This window comes from Eulemur rufifrons, chromosome 1, assembly GCF_041146395.1.
Source record: "Eulemur rufifrons isolate Redbay chromosome 1, OSU_ERuf_1, whole genome shotgun sequence".
NCBI lineage: Eukaryota > Metazoa > Chordata > Mammalia > Primates > Lemuridae > Eulemur > Eulemur rufifrons.
The window spans coordinates 30,044,612-30,060,008 of NC_090983.1; the positions used below are offsets into that span (position 1 = coordinate 30,044,612).

Consider the following 15,397-nt stretch of genomic DNA (forward strand, 5'->3'; position numbering starts at 1 on the left):
TCTGACCCACAGAAACTGTGAGATAATAAATGTTTGTGGTTTTCAGCCACCAAGTTTGGCGTAACTTGGTACACAGCAATAGATAATACAAATCAGTAGATGTGAAAACTAGAGTTTAAGATTTTAAGCTAAATATTCTACTCTACCGCAAGATACAGCAAACTTTTAAAATATAAAATAAAAAACACCAATAATTAATAAAAATGTTGATAAAAGCTGACATTAAAATTTAGAACTTGTTTAAAAGACAACATAAATAAAGGTTAAAAAAAAAGTAACAGTTTGAGAAACACATTTTATAATACACCTAATAAAGAATTACTCTACAGAATATAAAGAACCACAGATGATTAAAAATAAAAAATAAAGAAACAACCAAACAGAAAAGTGGGCAAAGGCTATATAAATAGGCAATTCAGAAAGAGAAAAAAAGTAGTAAATGAACAAATAAAAAGATGTTCAACTTTACTAGTGAAAGGGAAATGCAAATTAAAACAATAGTAAAATACTATCGCACACTGCTCAGATTGGCAAAAATAAAAACATTTGACAATACTCTAAAACAACTGATCCACTGATCAATCTAAATATCACAAATAGAGAGACACATAGATAGCAATAAATATACAGCACATCTATGAAGTATTCTTACAAAAATCAAATCTGCATTTAATCAATGCTCTAGACCTAACAGTTTAGGAAATACAGGAGATAAAAGAATACAAACTACACCACAGAAATGGAATCAGCAAAATCCAGAATACGGCAAACACTACAGGACAAACTACTGAGGGAAAAGAGGAAAGAAAGAAAGAAAGATGAAAAGAAATTTAAGAACTATATTAACCAAATGCAATCTGTGAACCTTGTTGGAATTTGAATTGGAACAAACCTATGGGATAAAAAAAACCTGTGAGAAAATGGAAAAACATAAACATTGGAAATTTTATAACATTAAGAAATTATTGTTAATTCTTTTAAAGTGTGATAATGGGATTGTTATATATGTGTGTGTGTATATGTACATATACACACATATGTATATATGTATGTATTAATATATAAAAAGTTCTTATCTTTTACAGATATATACTTTAGCATATACTATATACTTTAGTAATTATAGATGATATGGTAAGATATATGAAATATGCTGTAAAACTATCTGGGGACTGAGGAAGTGGTAAAGGGTATAGATAAGACAAGACTGACAAGACTGACTATGCTGATAGTTGTTGAAGCTGGATGACAGATATATGGAGTCATGGGGTTTCTTATATTATTACCACTACTTTGATTCACATATGAAAACTGCCATAATATAAAGATTTTTAAAAGTCTAGCAATACTAAGTCATAAAGTAAATGTGGAGAAGGGAAATTTTATACATTGCTGATAGGAATGAAAATTGGTACAGGTTATCAATCCCTTATGTACAAATCTAAAAAGCCCAGAAAACAAAGTTTTTTGGAACTCATTTGGCTGCAAAACCAGACTAGAACTGCCTGAGGCCACTTACAGTCTTTATTTATTCCTCTTATTGTGACTATCCATAAAGAATTACCATTTCATTATGTGAAACTGTCTATAGAATAGTTCCTAGGAGCATTCTATAATATTACCATATTACATTCCAAAAATTCAGAATACATTTGGACCAAAAAATTTCAAGGAAGGGATTCTGGACCTGTACAACCACTTTAGAAAGTGATTTAAGATAATCTTGTAAAGATGAACACTACACATACTTCATAACCAGCAATTCCACTTTAAGGCATGTACTACAGAAAAATTAATTACACCTTTCATCAGAGGATATATACTGTGGAGATTTGATTACAGCATTCTTTATAATAGTGAAAAGTTGGAAACAACCTAAATGATATTGAATAGAAAAATAATTGTGCTCTGGTCATATGCTAGACTATTATACAACACTTACATTAACTAGGCTCTGTAAGTATCTATCAGTATGGATAGATCTCAAAAAATAAGGGTGAGTAAAAAAGTTTATAAAACAATGTCTACAGTTTACTATTTATGTATATTTTCAAATATTCAAAATAACAAAATATATTATTGAAAATACAAATATATATGGTAGAGTATAAAAATATAGACTAGAAAGATAAACACCAAATTCACGTAGAGGCTATCTATGGAGAGTTAAGAAGGGGATTAGAACTAGGGAGAGAAAAAGGAGAGCTGGAGGATTTCAAGTTTATTTTTAATTTTGCATTTCTTCTATGGAATACTTTTGAAACCCAGGCAGAAGGGTTTACATTTATCTCATCTTCCTATAAGTATTTTTCATTAACCTCAGAGGTCCAGAATAAGACTGCATTTCTTCCAGGTAAATTAGTGCCCCCACAGTCCTGAAATAAATCACTTATTTTGATTGTTTGTGGTTTGACTAGTCCTAGGGTAGATCACTAGGCTTTGCCCTATTATATTTTATTAAATAGGTTTGCCTGAAACTCTACTCCCTTAGTAAACACTAACTCAGAGTCTGAGAATACTATATATAACACACCTGATGCTTGAGAACTTTAGTATCAGAATTCTACATAATAATTCCAAATTGCATATAAATTCTATAAAGTAACTCCAGAGTTATAAGCTACATAAAGTGGGGACAAGTATGTCCCAAAATACAAAGTAAAAGAGAAATAGAAAATATTTGCTTCATAGGAGGAAAAAAACCCACAGCAGATATATATACTTAAGATAATAAAATTGTCCTTTTTATTTTTTATTAAATAGGTCTACCTGGAATTTCAATATTTTAATTTTCTATTTATCAGCATAATATATAAAGGAAGCATTATTTACTTACTCTGACATATTAAAATACAATTTTATTACATGAAGTAATTGGTTATATTTACTATAAGTTTTCTTTTTAGTTTAATATGCATTTTAATCACTTAACATTCAGCGTTATCTACCAAAATAAAAATGTATCACCTTAGGAAAATCACATTTTCACAATGGACTATGGCTGCTGCTAAACCTTTTAAAATAATTCTTTAAAAAAAGTACCTGCATTGACAAATGGGATTCCATCATATGGGACATACTGGGATTTCCACATCAAGCGTGTAGCAGGCTTGGCTGGGCTTGGAGACTGGCGGGTCCCCCAAACACTCTGTGTTTGCTGCTTGTGAAATGTTAGGATACTTTCTAATTCAGTCTCACTTACACAGTAGCCACGATATGAATCTCCAATTTTCTGCATGTAGTAGAAAGTAAATAACAAAATTATTAGCAAATATACTTCACTTTACAATAAATTTAATAAGATGTTTGTTCAAGATGAAAAACTCATCACCTTTCTCAAGAGAATGTCATTTGTTTCCTCAGATCAATGGACTGTTAAAACCAGTGGGTCTGATCTGACTTCAAAGAGCATCATCAAGTAGATATTTTCCAGGTGTTTGTTAGGGGAATATAACATCAAACTCACTGTCACACAATCATCTTTCCCAAAGTCTTGCTTGAGAGAAATAATATTTACAAAGGATAGCTTGAAGAACATAAGGTGTATCCATTCTTCCAGATATTTAAAATTCTACCCCTGGATCAAACCAGATCAGCATAAAACTAGCCACAAAGTACTTCTTCCCTGTGGGGCTTCTTTTACTGAGACTGATTCTGATATGATGCCATGAGTCGATTTGAAACCCTATGAAAATTGTGATTGTATTTTGCATAAAAATGTTGTAGAATTACCTCACTATATCAATATTCTTTTTATGAAGATCCTTCTTTGAGAGAAATTCCTATCTGGCCTTAGTACCAAAAAAAGTTAATGGTTTGCTTTTATCTTATGAAATTAGCATAATTTTTTAAATCTAATAGGCACAGAATTTAGTTAACTAGGTTTCCCCTTTTGAAATGCAGATATTTAGATTATAGACAAATGTATATATGCATATATACACATAGTTTGTTAAGATATTTATTTCCTTACTTCCATTTAATGGTCCTGTTCTTGTTTTTCTTTATTGTTTAGCTCCCACTTATAATTTACACCTTGTTAATATATTTTACATATTTTTGTAAGCAGTCTTAAATTCTTTCTGAAACAAGGTAAGGTGTGAATAAATTGATATTATCTACACACAACCATTTGAGTATCCCTGTACTAGAGGAGAAGCTTTTTCTACAGCAACAGAGAAAATTTGTTAACTGTAATCTCTTATACTGAAATGCATACAGATCTCAAATTGACTCTATGTATTTTTTTCCCTTATAAAGGAAACAAAAGCAAAGATTTGGGCAGAGAGATCTTGTTCCTCCTCATTAGACTAAATATTTCACCTTGGAAGAATACATTTAACAAAGAGAATGGTATCAAAATACTGTCGTGGCTGTACTTTTGGCCATAATAAAAAGAGATAATCTGATGTCAAACAATACATTATCTACGAATTTCCCCCAAAATAATGAAATTGCTTATGTTTAAAAATTTTCTTCTGGCCTAGATATTTCTTCATAAAATATCCACTACAAATAAAAGAAGTCATATAATGTCTAGCTATAATATTTTCATCTATATAAAAGGAATAGAATGTATAATATTGTCAATAAAGAAAAAATGCAGAATTAGTATAATATAATCAGGCCTATATACCTATAGGTAACCCTATAAATAAAAGTTTAATACAGTTTTGATACACTTTGGTCAAGTCTGAAAAAAAACTGCCTATAGAAAAACATCCTTAAATAAGAAATTCAAAAAGTAAAAAAGATTACCGAACAGTATTTTGAAGCAAAATGCAGAAAATATTTCTTCACCCATTAACCAAAAATGTTTTTCATTATTGATATACATTGGAACAGGAGAAAGAATCTTTCACCAGGAGAGAAGTAGTTGTTCATCCTGAAAAACCATATACAGCCTGGACAGTTTTAACCAGTTTCTTTTAAGAGGTACGGCTTGAGATAAGCCACATCATGCACTGTAGTTGTAAAATAAGGTGATTTGGCTACATAATTGCAAATATTCTAATATCCTTAGCATTCTATGAAGTTTTTAATAGTGATTTTGTTTTTTTTGAGACAAGGTCTTGTTCCCTTGCCTGGGCTAGAGTACAGTAGCATCATCATAGCTCACTGCAACCTCAAACTCCTGAGCTCAAGCAATCCCGAGTAGCTGGGATTACAAGTGTAGCTGATTTTCCTATTTTTTGTAGAGACAGGGTATCACTATGTTGCTCAAGCTGGTTTTGAACTCCGGGGCCTCAAGCAATCCTCTTGCCTCAGCCTCCCAAAGTGCTAGGATTATACGTGTGAGCCACTGCGGCCAGCCTATAATAGTGAATTTTAAAACCCTCATCAAACAATCACAACAGTAACTTTAGAAAACTGCTGAAAAACTATGACTAACAAAAGATGTCGAGAAAAAACCTCAAAAAGAAAAGAAAAGAAAAGAAAATATATATATATACTACTTAAAAAGCAACAACAGTGATGAGGTCCTAACAGGTGCAATATATTAATATCACAAGACTTAGTATTAGAAATTTTCTCAAAATAATAAAACTGAAGGAATATTTTTCTTTCTCATATTTTAAGATTTGTTTAAAACAATGAAGCATTTTATTTATTTATTTAAGACAAAGTCTTGATCTGTCACCCAGGCTAGAGTGCAGTGGCATCATCATAGCTCATTGTAACCTCAAACTCCTGGGCTCAAGTGATCCTCTTGCCTCAGCCTCCTGAGTAGCTGGAACTACAGATATTAGCCACCACACCCAGCTGATTTTTTCTATTTTTAATAGAGATAAGATCTTACTGTTGCTCAGGCTGGTCTCAAACTCCTGAGCTCAAGCCATCCTCCCATCTCAGCCTCCCAGAGTGCTAGGATTACAAGTGTGAGCCACCAAGCCTGGCCCAAGGAAGCATTTTAATAGTTAAATACTCATTACCATTTATGGTTTATATACAGATGGGGTTATGTTCCTTTCCCTCAAAAAGTCTCATGATTAAGTAATAATGAATAACACAAGCTAGGAAACAATGAAGAATGGTAATTACAATAAATACCAAATAATTTAAGAGAGAAATATGTTAAAGGCTAAAGTAATCATTAGGTAATTTATAGAAAAGATATGTAGGACTTGCATTGGGATTTGAAGAAGAGTTAGAAATGGTAGGTATAAGAAAAAAATAAGATATAGGAAATGGAGATAAAAATGAATGAAGGTAGAGCTACAGAAAGATTCTGGAGTATTTGTAGAAAGTAGGAGGACTAGGCTAACAAGAATAAAAGATGAGTTTGATGGGCTGGGCATGGTGGCTCATGCCTGTAATCTTAGCACTCTGGGAGGCCGAGGTGGGAGGATAGCTTGAGCTCAGGAGTTCAAGACCAGCCTGAACAAGAGCAAGACCCCATTTCTCCTAAAAATAGAAAAATTAGCTGGGTGTGGTGGCGCATGTCTATAGTCCCAGCTACTTGGAGGCTAAGGCAGGAGAATCGCTTGAGACCAGAAGTTTGAGGCTGCTATGAGCTAGGCTGACACCATGGCACTCTAGCCTGGGCAACAGAGTGAGACTCTGTCTCGGAAAAAAAAAAAAAAAAAGAAAAGAAAAGGATGAGTTTGAGAAAAGTAGGACGCAAAAAGCAAAATAGGACAAGATAGGATGATATGAGATTATGGAAATCCTTGAAAGCTAGTTACAGTGGCTAAATAACATGAAAATAAATAACACAACTTCTTGGGCAGTGAGAAAAGACAACAAACGCAATATTTAAACATAAGCAGTTTTAGAAAAATACACATTAGGGACCAGAAATGGAAAAGTCAAAGAGATTGGGGGGAAGTCTATTATTGTAATCAAGCACAAAAGGACAAAGGTATACGGAAGAATGGGCCAAAAAGAAAAAGATACTTTAAATGAAAAACTAAAAGAATCTGGTGACTATCTGAATGTGGGAAAGGAAATTAGTCTAAAGCTTTGTGCCTGGGTGTCTAAAGAAATAGTATTTGTTATTTCACAGACATGGAATTTAGGAAGTGGAGCTAATTGTGGTATGGTAGACAATTTGGGTTTGGGATATGGTGAATCTGTGAAATCCAAATAAAGTTTCAAGTAGGTACCCAGAGATCTGGGACAAGAGTAAGGACAGAATTAAAGAACTGGTGATACACGGCCGGGCGCGGTGGCTCACGCCTGTAATCCTAGCACTCTGGGAGGCCGAGGCGGGTGGATCGCTCAAGGTCAGGAGTTCGAGACCAGCCTGAGCAATGAGCGAGACCTCGTCTCTACTAAAAATAGAAAGAAATTATCTGGCCAACTAAAATATATATAGAAAAAAAAAATTAGCCGGGCATGGTGGCGCATGCCTATAGTCCCAGCTACTCGGGAGGCTGAGGCAGTAGGATTGCTTGAGCCCAGGCGTTTGAGGTTGCTGTGAGCTAGGCTGACGCCACGGCACTCACTCTAGCCTGGGGCAACAAAGCGACACTCTGTCTCAAAAAAAAAAAAAAAAAAAAAAAGAACTGGTGATACAGACTTGGGAATTGTTTTTATAAATGTGAGAACTGAAAGTCAACAAAGTGACCAGGCATGGTGGTTCACGCCTGTAATCCTAGCACTCTGGGAGGCCAAGGTGGGAGGATCACTTGATGTCAGGAGTTCAAGACCAGCCTGAGCAAGAGCGAGACCCCATCTCTACTAAAAATAGAAAAAATTAGCCATCTCTACTAAAAAGAGAAAAAATTAGCCAGGTGTGGTGGTGCACACCTGTGGTCCCAGCTACTCAGGAGGCTGAGGCAGGAGGATTGCTTTAGCCCAGGAGTTTGAGGTTGCTGTGAGCTAGGCTGACACCATGACGCTCTAGCCGGGGCAACAGAGTGAGACTCTTGACTCAAATATAAAAAAAATAAATAAAAATAAAAAAATACATACATACATACATACAGTCAACAAAGTAGATAAGTGCTGCAAAAAAGAAAGTGCAGAGAAAAAAGACAAAGTCAGAAAGTGAGTCTTGAAGAATTTCTGCTATAAATATGAACAGAAATAAGTGTAAGCAAAGAAAAAGACGAAATGATCAAAGAATAAAAGTAAAGAAACATGATAGTGAAATTTCATGGACTAGAAGGGAAGAGACCTGCAAAAGAAGAAATCATAGTGAAATATGAAGAGATTTGTATGACCACTGCTTTAACAGAGTTTACAATCTCAAAAGAATAAAAGAATAAATGAGGTCAGGGTTAGCATAAACACAAAGAAAATATTACAGATACAGCCTATATTAGTGGTACTCAAAAGTGGACATTTGAGGATGAATTGTGGTTATAATCAGGTAATTCTAAGTTAATGATTATTTTCAACTCACCTCACAGCTCCTAAGACGACAGGCCCATACAGGTGTGTTAGAAGAAAGTGGCTGAAGAGGAGCCAGAAAAGGTTCTTCAAGCATTCTGGGATGGGGGAGGAATATATTTAAACATATAGTTCTATACACACACAAAAAGCATTCACCTGCTTTATCCTCTTAGTGTCAAAGATAATATATTAAGGTCATCAATAAGAAATTTTAACAATAACTACATATTGATCTGATGGGTATATTAATTATCATTTTTAAAATCATTACTATTTTATTAACTGCTAAATCAAAGGCCTAAGTTTGTTCTTCCAGGTACTTGTAGTCCCATTAAATTCAAGTATTTTAGATCTCTTTCCCAAAGCTTATATTCTTCTCTCTACTTATTATATAATTATTTTCCATTTATCAAAGAATGAGCTAATATTCAGGTGGCTTTTTTTTTTTTTTTTTTTTGAGACAGGGTCTCATTCTGTTGCCCAGGCTAGCTACAGTGCAGTGGCCTGATCGTAGCTCCTGAAACCCTGAACTCCTGGGCTCAAAAGATTCTCCTGCCTTGGCCTCCAGAGTAGCTAGGACTATAGGTGCACACCACCACGCTTGGATAATTTAAAAAAATTTTTTGTAAAGACCAAGTCTCACTATGTTGCCCAAGCTGGTCTCCAACTCCTGGCCTCAAGCAATCCTCCCTCCTTGGCCTCCTAAAGTGCTGAGATTGCAAGTGTGAGCTACCATGCCTGGCCCAGGTGATTTGTTAAGAGTAATATATGTATCATTTCTAGACCCTTTGTCTAAGATCAAGTTAAGAGTAACATGTAGGTTATGAGATTAAATGTCATAAATATTACCTTAATTAAAAAATACTTTCATAGAACAATTAAAAGAATATAAATAATATATAAACCATGTATATATTTTCCCTAAATTATCATGAACAGTGTTATTTTAAGGCAAAAATTAAAACTGAAATAAAACTTAGTAAAAACCATTTTATACACTTTACCACAGAGGAATTACATGCATAAAAATGTGATAAAACCATTAAAAAATTTTCAGAACCAGAATGAATATTTCTTTATTCTAAAAACTCTTTCAGTGTCAGATGTTTTCGTGTTGCTTCAAAAGATAACAAGTAAGTGTCACTGAGGAAAAGTAGCACTTTTGACATGTACAGCTTCCAGAGTAGCCTCCTTATTGCCAAGATGCCATTAAAATAATTAAAGATATATTCAATGATTGTTTCTTCTATTTTCTGAATTTCTGATCTTCTCTATAGTCATCCAGCTTTAAATATGACAATTTACAAAAATATCTCCATGGTGATATCAAAATATGAGCTCCTCCTTCCCACGGACTCACCTGGTCACTGACTTTTTGGGCAATGTGAGGGACGTTTGTGGATGAAGAATATAACTACCGCCGGTATTGTCCACTAACGCATTTATTCTTACAGTTGGTAAGTTTCTGTCATTGGGTTTCTCTTCAGAGACATCTTAACAACAAAAACAAGAATAAAGCAACATCAGTATCTTCAATAACATCATGGGAATGTACCTAACTAAAACATATATTTGTAATAGGTAAGGTAAGAATTGCTCTGAAGCTAAAGATAACTAACCTTCTAATGATTGACTGAGAATTTCTCTGATAAACTTGCTTACTTTTAAATTATAATATTGACTATTTTTATAATTAAGTTTTTGTAATTTATGTTGAACACCTAGGATATAAAAGTGGTAGAAATAATTATTACATTAGGAGTTTTGCAATATAATAGGAAAATATAAAACTAACTTTTTGTTTATATATTATGTTTATAATGTTTTCTGCAAGCTGTATTTTTTCTTAAGTTTTAATGATTGTTAACAAAGAATCTAACACTAAGGTAAAAATATCTACCCTAAACCATTAGCTATGAAGTAGTAACAAAACAATGAAGCTATAATGTTAGAAAAGAGATTCATATAGATGGAAAGGGAAGGAGGCAAGAGGAAGAGAACTAACAGGGATATTATCAAAGAGGTAAAGACAGAATATGTAAAAAGAAATGGGGGGCATGATTCTCCCTTCTGAATCTGAAGGGACAAAGGAAAGAGAAAAAGAGCAAGAGGATAAAAAGGATAGTTAAAAAAATGAGTTACATGGCTAACAAAAATATTGATAAAAATACAAATATAAAAACTTTTCTGGTAGCTATTAGCACAATATTCTTGTTATTGTTGCTGTTATTCTTACTGTTATTATAGTTAAGAAGAATTTATTTTATGCTCACTGGTCATTTGGGAGGAAGCAGGAGTCAACCAGCTTCATAGAATTCCAAAATGAAATAGACAGCTAACCTAGACAGGAGTTGAAAAATGAACTTGAAATTTATTTGGGCCAAGAAACATTTTCTAATTATTCAGTTCACAATCTTATCTAAAGAGATCAATTTTAGCACTGACTTTCATGAGGTGATTTTCTAAAATATATATTTGTTCTTTAAAACATTCTCAAAACCCCTACGTCCCATTATTACTCACCCCGAGGACTAGTCACATCCACAAGCTGCCCCTGAGGTAAAACCACTTGTGCCATTCCTGTCTGGGTAGATGGAATTACACGAAGTACCTGTCCATTTTCTGATGGGCTGGCAACGATCATCTTGGAAGCATTAAAAAAAAAAAATCAAAAGCATATGCCTATACTGATTTAACAAAATTAGTAGTTAAATAAATTATTAAACACCTACCTGCCCATATGATGGAGTCTATTATTTCCCCCATGTTATAGATGAAAACACTGCAGCATATAAAAATTTTTTCCAAGGTCTAGTAACTGATAAGTGATGAAGCCAGGATTCAAAACAGGCAGTTGGACTCTACATCCTATGGTCTTAACCACCTATGATCTTAACCACCTATGATCTTAACCATTACATATGCATGAGGTCTAATTACTTGGTAATCTAAACAAGGCTGTCTGGACTTCATATATTACATTTTGCTACTTACTGTATTATTCATACATGTTTGGCCTATTGTTGTGGTAATCATTTGTCCTATATTTTAAGCCATTTTCATTAGCTTAAAAATAGTAACTTATTGGATGTCTAATTAAATAAGATTTATGTTTATATCTCTGTATTTATATACCCTGTGTTGGTCCATAAAGAACTTTGGGCACTATCGAGTGCCCAAAAAGTCTGAAAACACAAGGACAATATTTATGTATTTTTTCAGTTTAACAACTGAACCCACTCTCTGAAATTTAGAGGAATATCAACTAAAAAGGCATATGAAATTGAAAGAAAACATTTTGAACCTATTGTTTAAAAATATAACAACATAAGTTTACCTGATGTTTTCAGACTTTTGGACACCCTATAAATTTTATTAACACACTATTCTCCTATGGACACAGGTTTATTGTTTTACCCAAGGTCTACATCCTCTGTGGTATAAGTAACTCTCCTTAATCATTCTAACCCACTTTCCTAGACTTCCTTCTTGCTATTTAAAACATGAAAACATTGCTGATGCTTGGTAGAGACTGCATTCCAATTTTTAAGATGGTCATTCGAAAAAAATGTAAATTTAAATTTCAAAAAACAAATGTGGGGGGAAAATACATTCTATTCAAGGTAGACCATGAAAATTATCAGAAAACCTCAGCTGAGTAGTCCTTACTTACTGGGCTCTTTGTGTACAACGTGTCTAATAAACCTAAAATACTAACTCTTCCCCCCCAAAGCACTTCATCAATTGTAGATTTACCCACCATAGAATCTTTACTAATTCCTTGATAGCTTCTATGTAAAAAGTCATATTGCAAAAAAAAATTATATTTCTTTCAAAAAGCTCCATTTGGTTGGAGATGATGTTAATAGGGGAGGCTATCCACATGCACAGGGAGTACATATATGGAAATCTCTACCTCCTGCTCAATTTGGCCATGAACCTAAAACTGCTCCAAAAATTAAAGTCTATTAAAACAAAAAAAACAAAACAAAAAAGCTCCATCCACTAAGTTTTCCAGAATATTATCACTTTCTGATCTTCAGTTCTTTGAAAAAAATTGTCTTACACTCTCCGCTCTTGTATTTATTCCCATCCTTCATACCACATATTTCCTATTCCACAGTTTCAAATAACCCTTTGCCTCATCTCTTACCTAAACAATGTAAAATCACCTTTATGATCACTTTGTACAGAGAGTGTAAATCCAATCACAAAAAGAATGGTAACTCTAACTTTTTTTAGACTCAAATGAACAACCTTGCTTTTTAGAAAGTTCCATGTGTAAAATGATAACCTTTATACATTTAGACCCCTGATCCTTCTGTTGTAACATACATACTTTCTAAATGTTCTCATAGAAACTAGAATGTCAAATAATAGAAGAATCTACAACAGGATTGCATTCTGGAAATGAAAAATTAAAATGTAGTTGGTTCACATCTAAATTATTTGTTGCATTTAACCTCTGCTGGTGATGGAGTATGGTTACAGAAGCTTACCCTTTCTTTACTTTTCAGTCGTGGTGTAGGCCCAGAAATATGTTAAGCCTGAACATAAACAAAAAGGACTCCAGTACACTTAGTCACCTCTGAACCAATTACTCTCAACCCCAGAATCTAGATAACTCAATTTAGCTGGATCATACAGGAGCAAAATGGCACAGATTAACTCTAGAATGCTCTAGACTAAAAATAGACATGAAGATTAATTCTAGGTAAAATGGTTGCTGCCTGTGGTATAATTTATCACTGAAGTTATTATGCTTATAAAAATAATTTTTATTGTGAAAGTAATAAATATTCATTGTAGGAAACTTGGAAAATTTGGGTAAACAAAAGACACATTATTCTTCACACTATTAATTACCTAAGTATAATATATTCTTATTAGCCAAAGAAGAGCTTAGAAGTTTTTGTCAGTAATTTTCTGTATTTCAATAAAAATTATCTTTCATCTTTTCTTTTTTTTTTAATTAATTTATTTTTTTGAGACAGAGTCTCACTCTGTTGCCCGGGCTAGAGTGCCATGTTGTCTGTCTAGCTCACAGCAATCTCAAACTCCTGGGCTCAAGCAATCCTACTGCCTCAGCCTCCCAAGTAGCTGGGACTACAGGCATGTGCCACCATGGCCAGCTAATTTTTTTTTCTATATATATATTTTTTAGCTGTCCAAATCATTTCTTTCTATTTTTAGTAGAGACGGGGTCTCGCTCTTGCTCAGGCTGGTCTCGAACTCCTGACCTCGAGCGATCCTCCCACCTTGGCCTCCCAGAGTGCTAGGATTACAGGTGTGAGCCACCACGCCCGGCCTCTTTCATCTTTTCTACTCAAATTATGAACTTGGTCAAAAATACTTTTAGCTAACAGTTTAAAAAGTATTTAAGCATTTTTATCTTTATGCATTATTACTCACATGACACATATTTACCTACAAAAGTCAGAAAAGGTATGTCTAATTCCCAGTATACCAGTGGTACCTCCACTGCTTTCTTTTTCTTCAAGAACCCATACTAGCATGTGGCATGCAAGTTAGTGAATGAGATGTTAATAAATCAAAAACCTTGAGTTTAGTCTAACATGTGTATTTATTAAAAGTGTAAGTTACATGTAAACTCCAGCACTTTAGCACAAGTTATAGATGATGTTAAATTTCCAACTGATCTCAAAGCACCAGTGTGCCTAGATGAAGTGATTGAGAAGTATTGGTTTAAAATACTATTTGTAGTATTAAACGGAAGTCTTGTAAAATCCTTACACAAAAAGGAAAGTCATGGAAGCAGTATTTTCAACACAATGTAAGTCAAAAGTGTCACGAAATTAAGCTCATATAGTAAGACTAAAACATTTTGCTAAATAGCATAAAACTGGTTATTTATAAAATATACTCACCATTTGTGCATTAGAATCCCCCAATGACTGAAGTTCATATTGAATAGGTTGCCCATTTTGGTCCACTAGATGGAATTGCTGTGCAGAAAGAGTCTGAGCCTGAGTCAGGGACCCTGGTATATTCTGTGATGTGAGTGAATTATTTGCTTCAGGAGCAGTGATGGGCAAAACTGTAGGAGTATCATTTTGTCCAAAGGAAGAATCCCTGGAGTCCATACGGGTTAGATGCTTTTGCAAAGAAAAAAAATCACTTTGGTTTTTGTAAGCTATATTGTCAATATATGAAACAAAATAAAATATGTATAATAAAAATGCAAAGATATTCATTTTTCAGTTAATTGTTCATTTTACTTTTTGCAAGAGTTGTCAGTTCACACAGAATGATATAGACAGAAAGTATTTCTTAAGTGAAACTGTTGATTTTTATTATATTTCATTATCTCAATTTTATTAAAATAAAATTGTGAATGGGAATATAACCTGAAATGATAAAATATATTTCAACCTACAGATTTTCTTTATACATAAGTTTTTATGAATACTTCACATTGCCTTAAGTAAAGCTCTATATTATAAAACTAAATATATGATAAAATATGTAGATAATTAAATGTTAAAATTCTTAACACATTAAATGTAAAAGCTATCCCTTAAGCATAAAAAGTTGTTAAATGCCATGCTGTTATTCCCTAGAATGGAAAAATTTCCCAGCTGAATCCCTACCTCAAATACCTGAGCATCTGTTTTTGACTCTTCACCATCATTATGGTTGACTCTTAGTGAATCATTAGACTGTTCCATGCTGATATATTCAATTCCATTTTCTTCTATTATTTAATTGCTGAAAGAGTTTAAATATCTGATCAACTAATGCACTTAAGAATTTTACACAATGTTTTATTTTAAACAAATTTCTCATCTTCCCCACTGGGTAACCCTACATAATTTAGGTAAAATCATTTGTATTCTATAGATAACACACTTAACATTTTTGATAAATGACTTGCCAAGGCACAAGAATATATTCAAGGTTGAGCAAAGATTAGTATTATGTACTTCCCTCATCCTATGCTTAATTACACTCCTATGCTAGCTTATTAAGATCGCTTTTATGTCTCAAGGCACTGTTATATCCTTTTAAACACTTCTCAAATTCTCATTTTTCTTTT

The 15,397-nt window shown here is 33.4% G+C and overlaps 1 protein-coding gene across 1 annotated transcript in view; it reads right to left on the reverse strand.

The window, feature by feature from the left end:
• Nucleotides 1-15,397, reverse strand: part of CARF (calcium responsive transcription factor) — a 43,405-nt gene that overhangs the window by 20,656 nt on the left and 7,352 nt on the right. The window contains exons 2-7 of the mRNA XM_069468601.1: nucleotides 14,952-15,069; nucleotides 14,229-14,456; nucleotides 10,864-10,984; nucleotides 9,701-9,833; nucleotides 8,351-8,435; nucleotides 3,043-3,232 (exon numbers count right to left, since the gene is read on the reverse strand). Of these exons, the coding sequence (XP_069324702.1) occupies nucleotides 3,043-3,232; nucleotides 8,351-8,435; nucleotides 9,701-9,833; nucleotides 10,864-10,984; nucleotides 14,229-14,456; nucleotides 14,952-15,029 (835 nt within the window). The 5' untranslated portion in view covers nucleotides 15,030-15,069. The remainder of the gene's footprint in view (nucleotides 1-3,042; nucleotides 3,233-8,350; nucleotides 8,436-9,700; nucleotides 9,834-10,863; nucleotides 10,985-14,228; nucleotides 14,457-14,951; nucleotides 15,070-15,397) is intronic.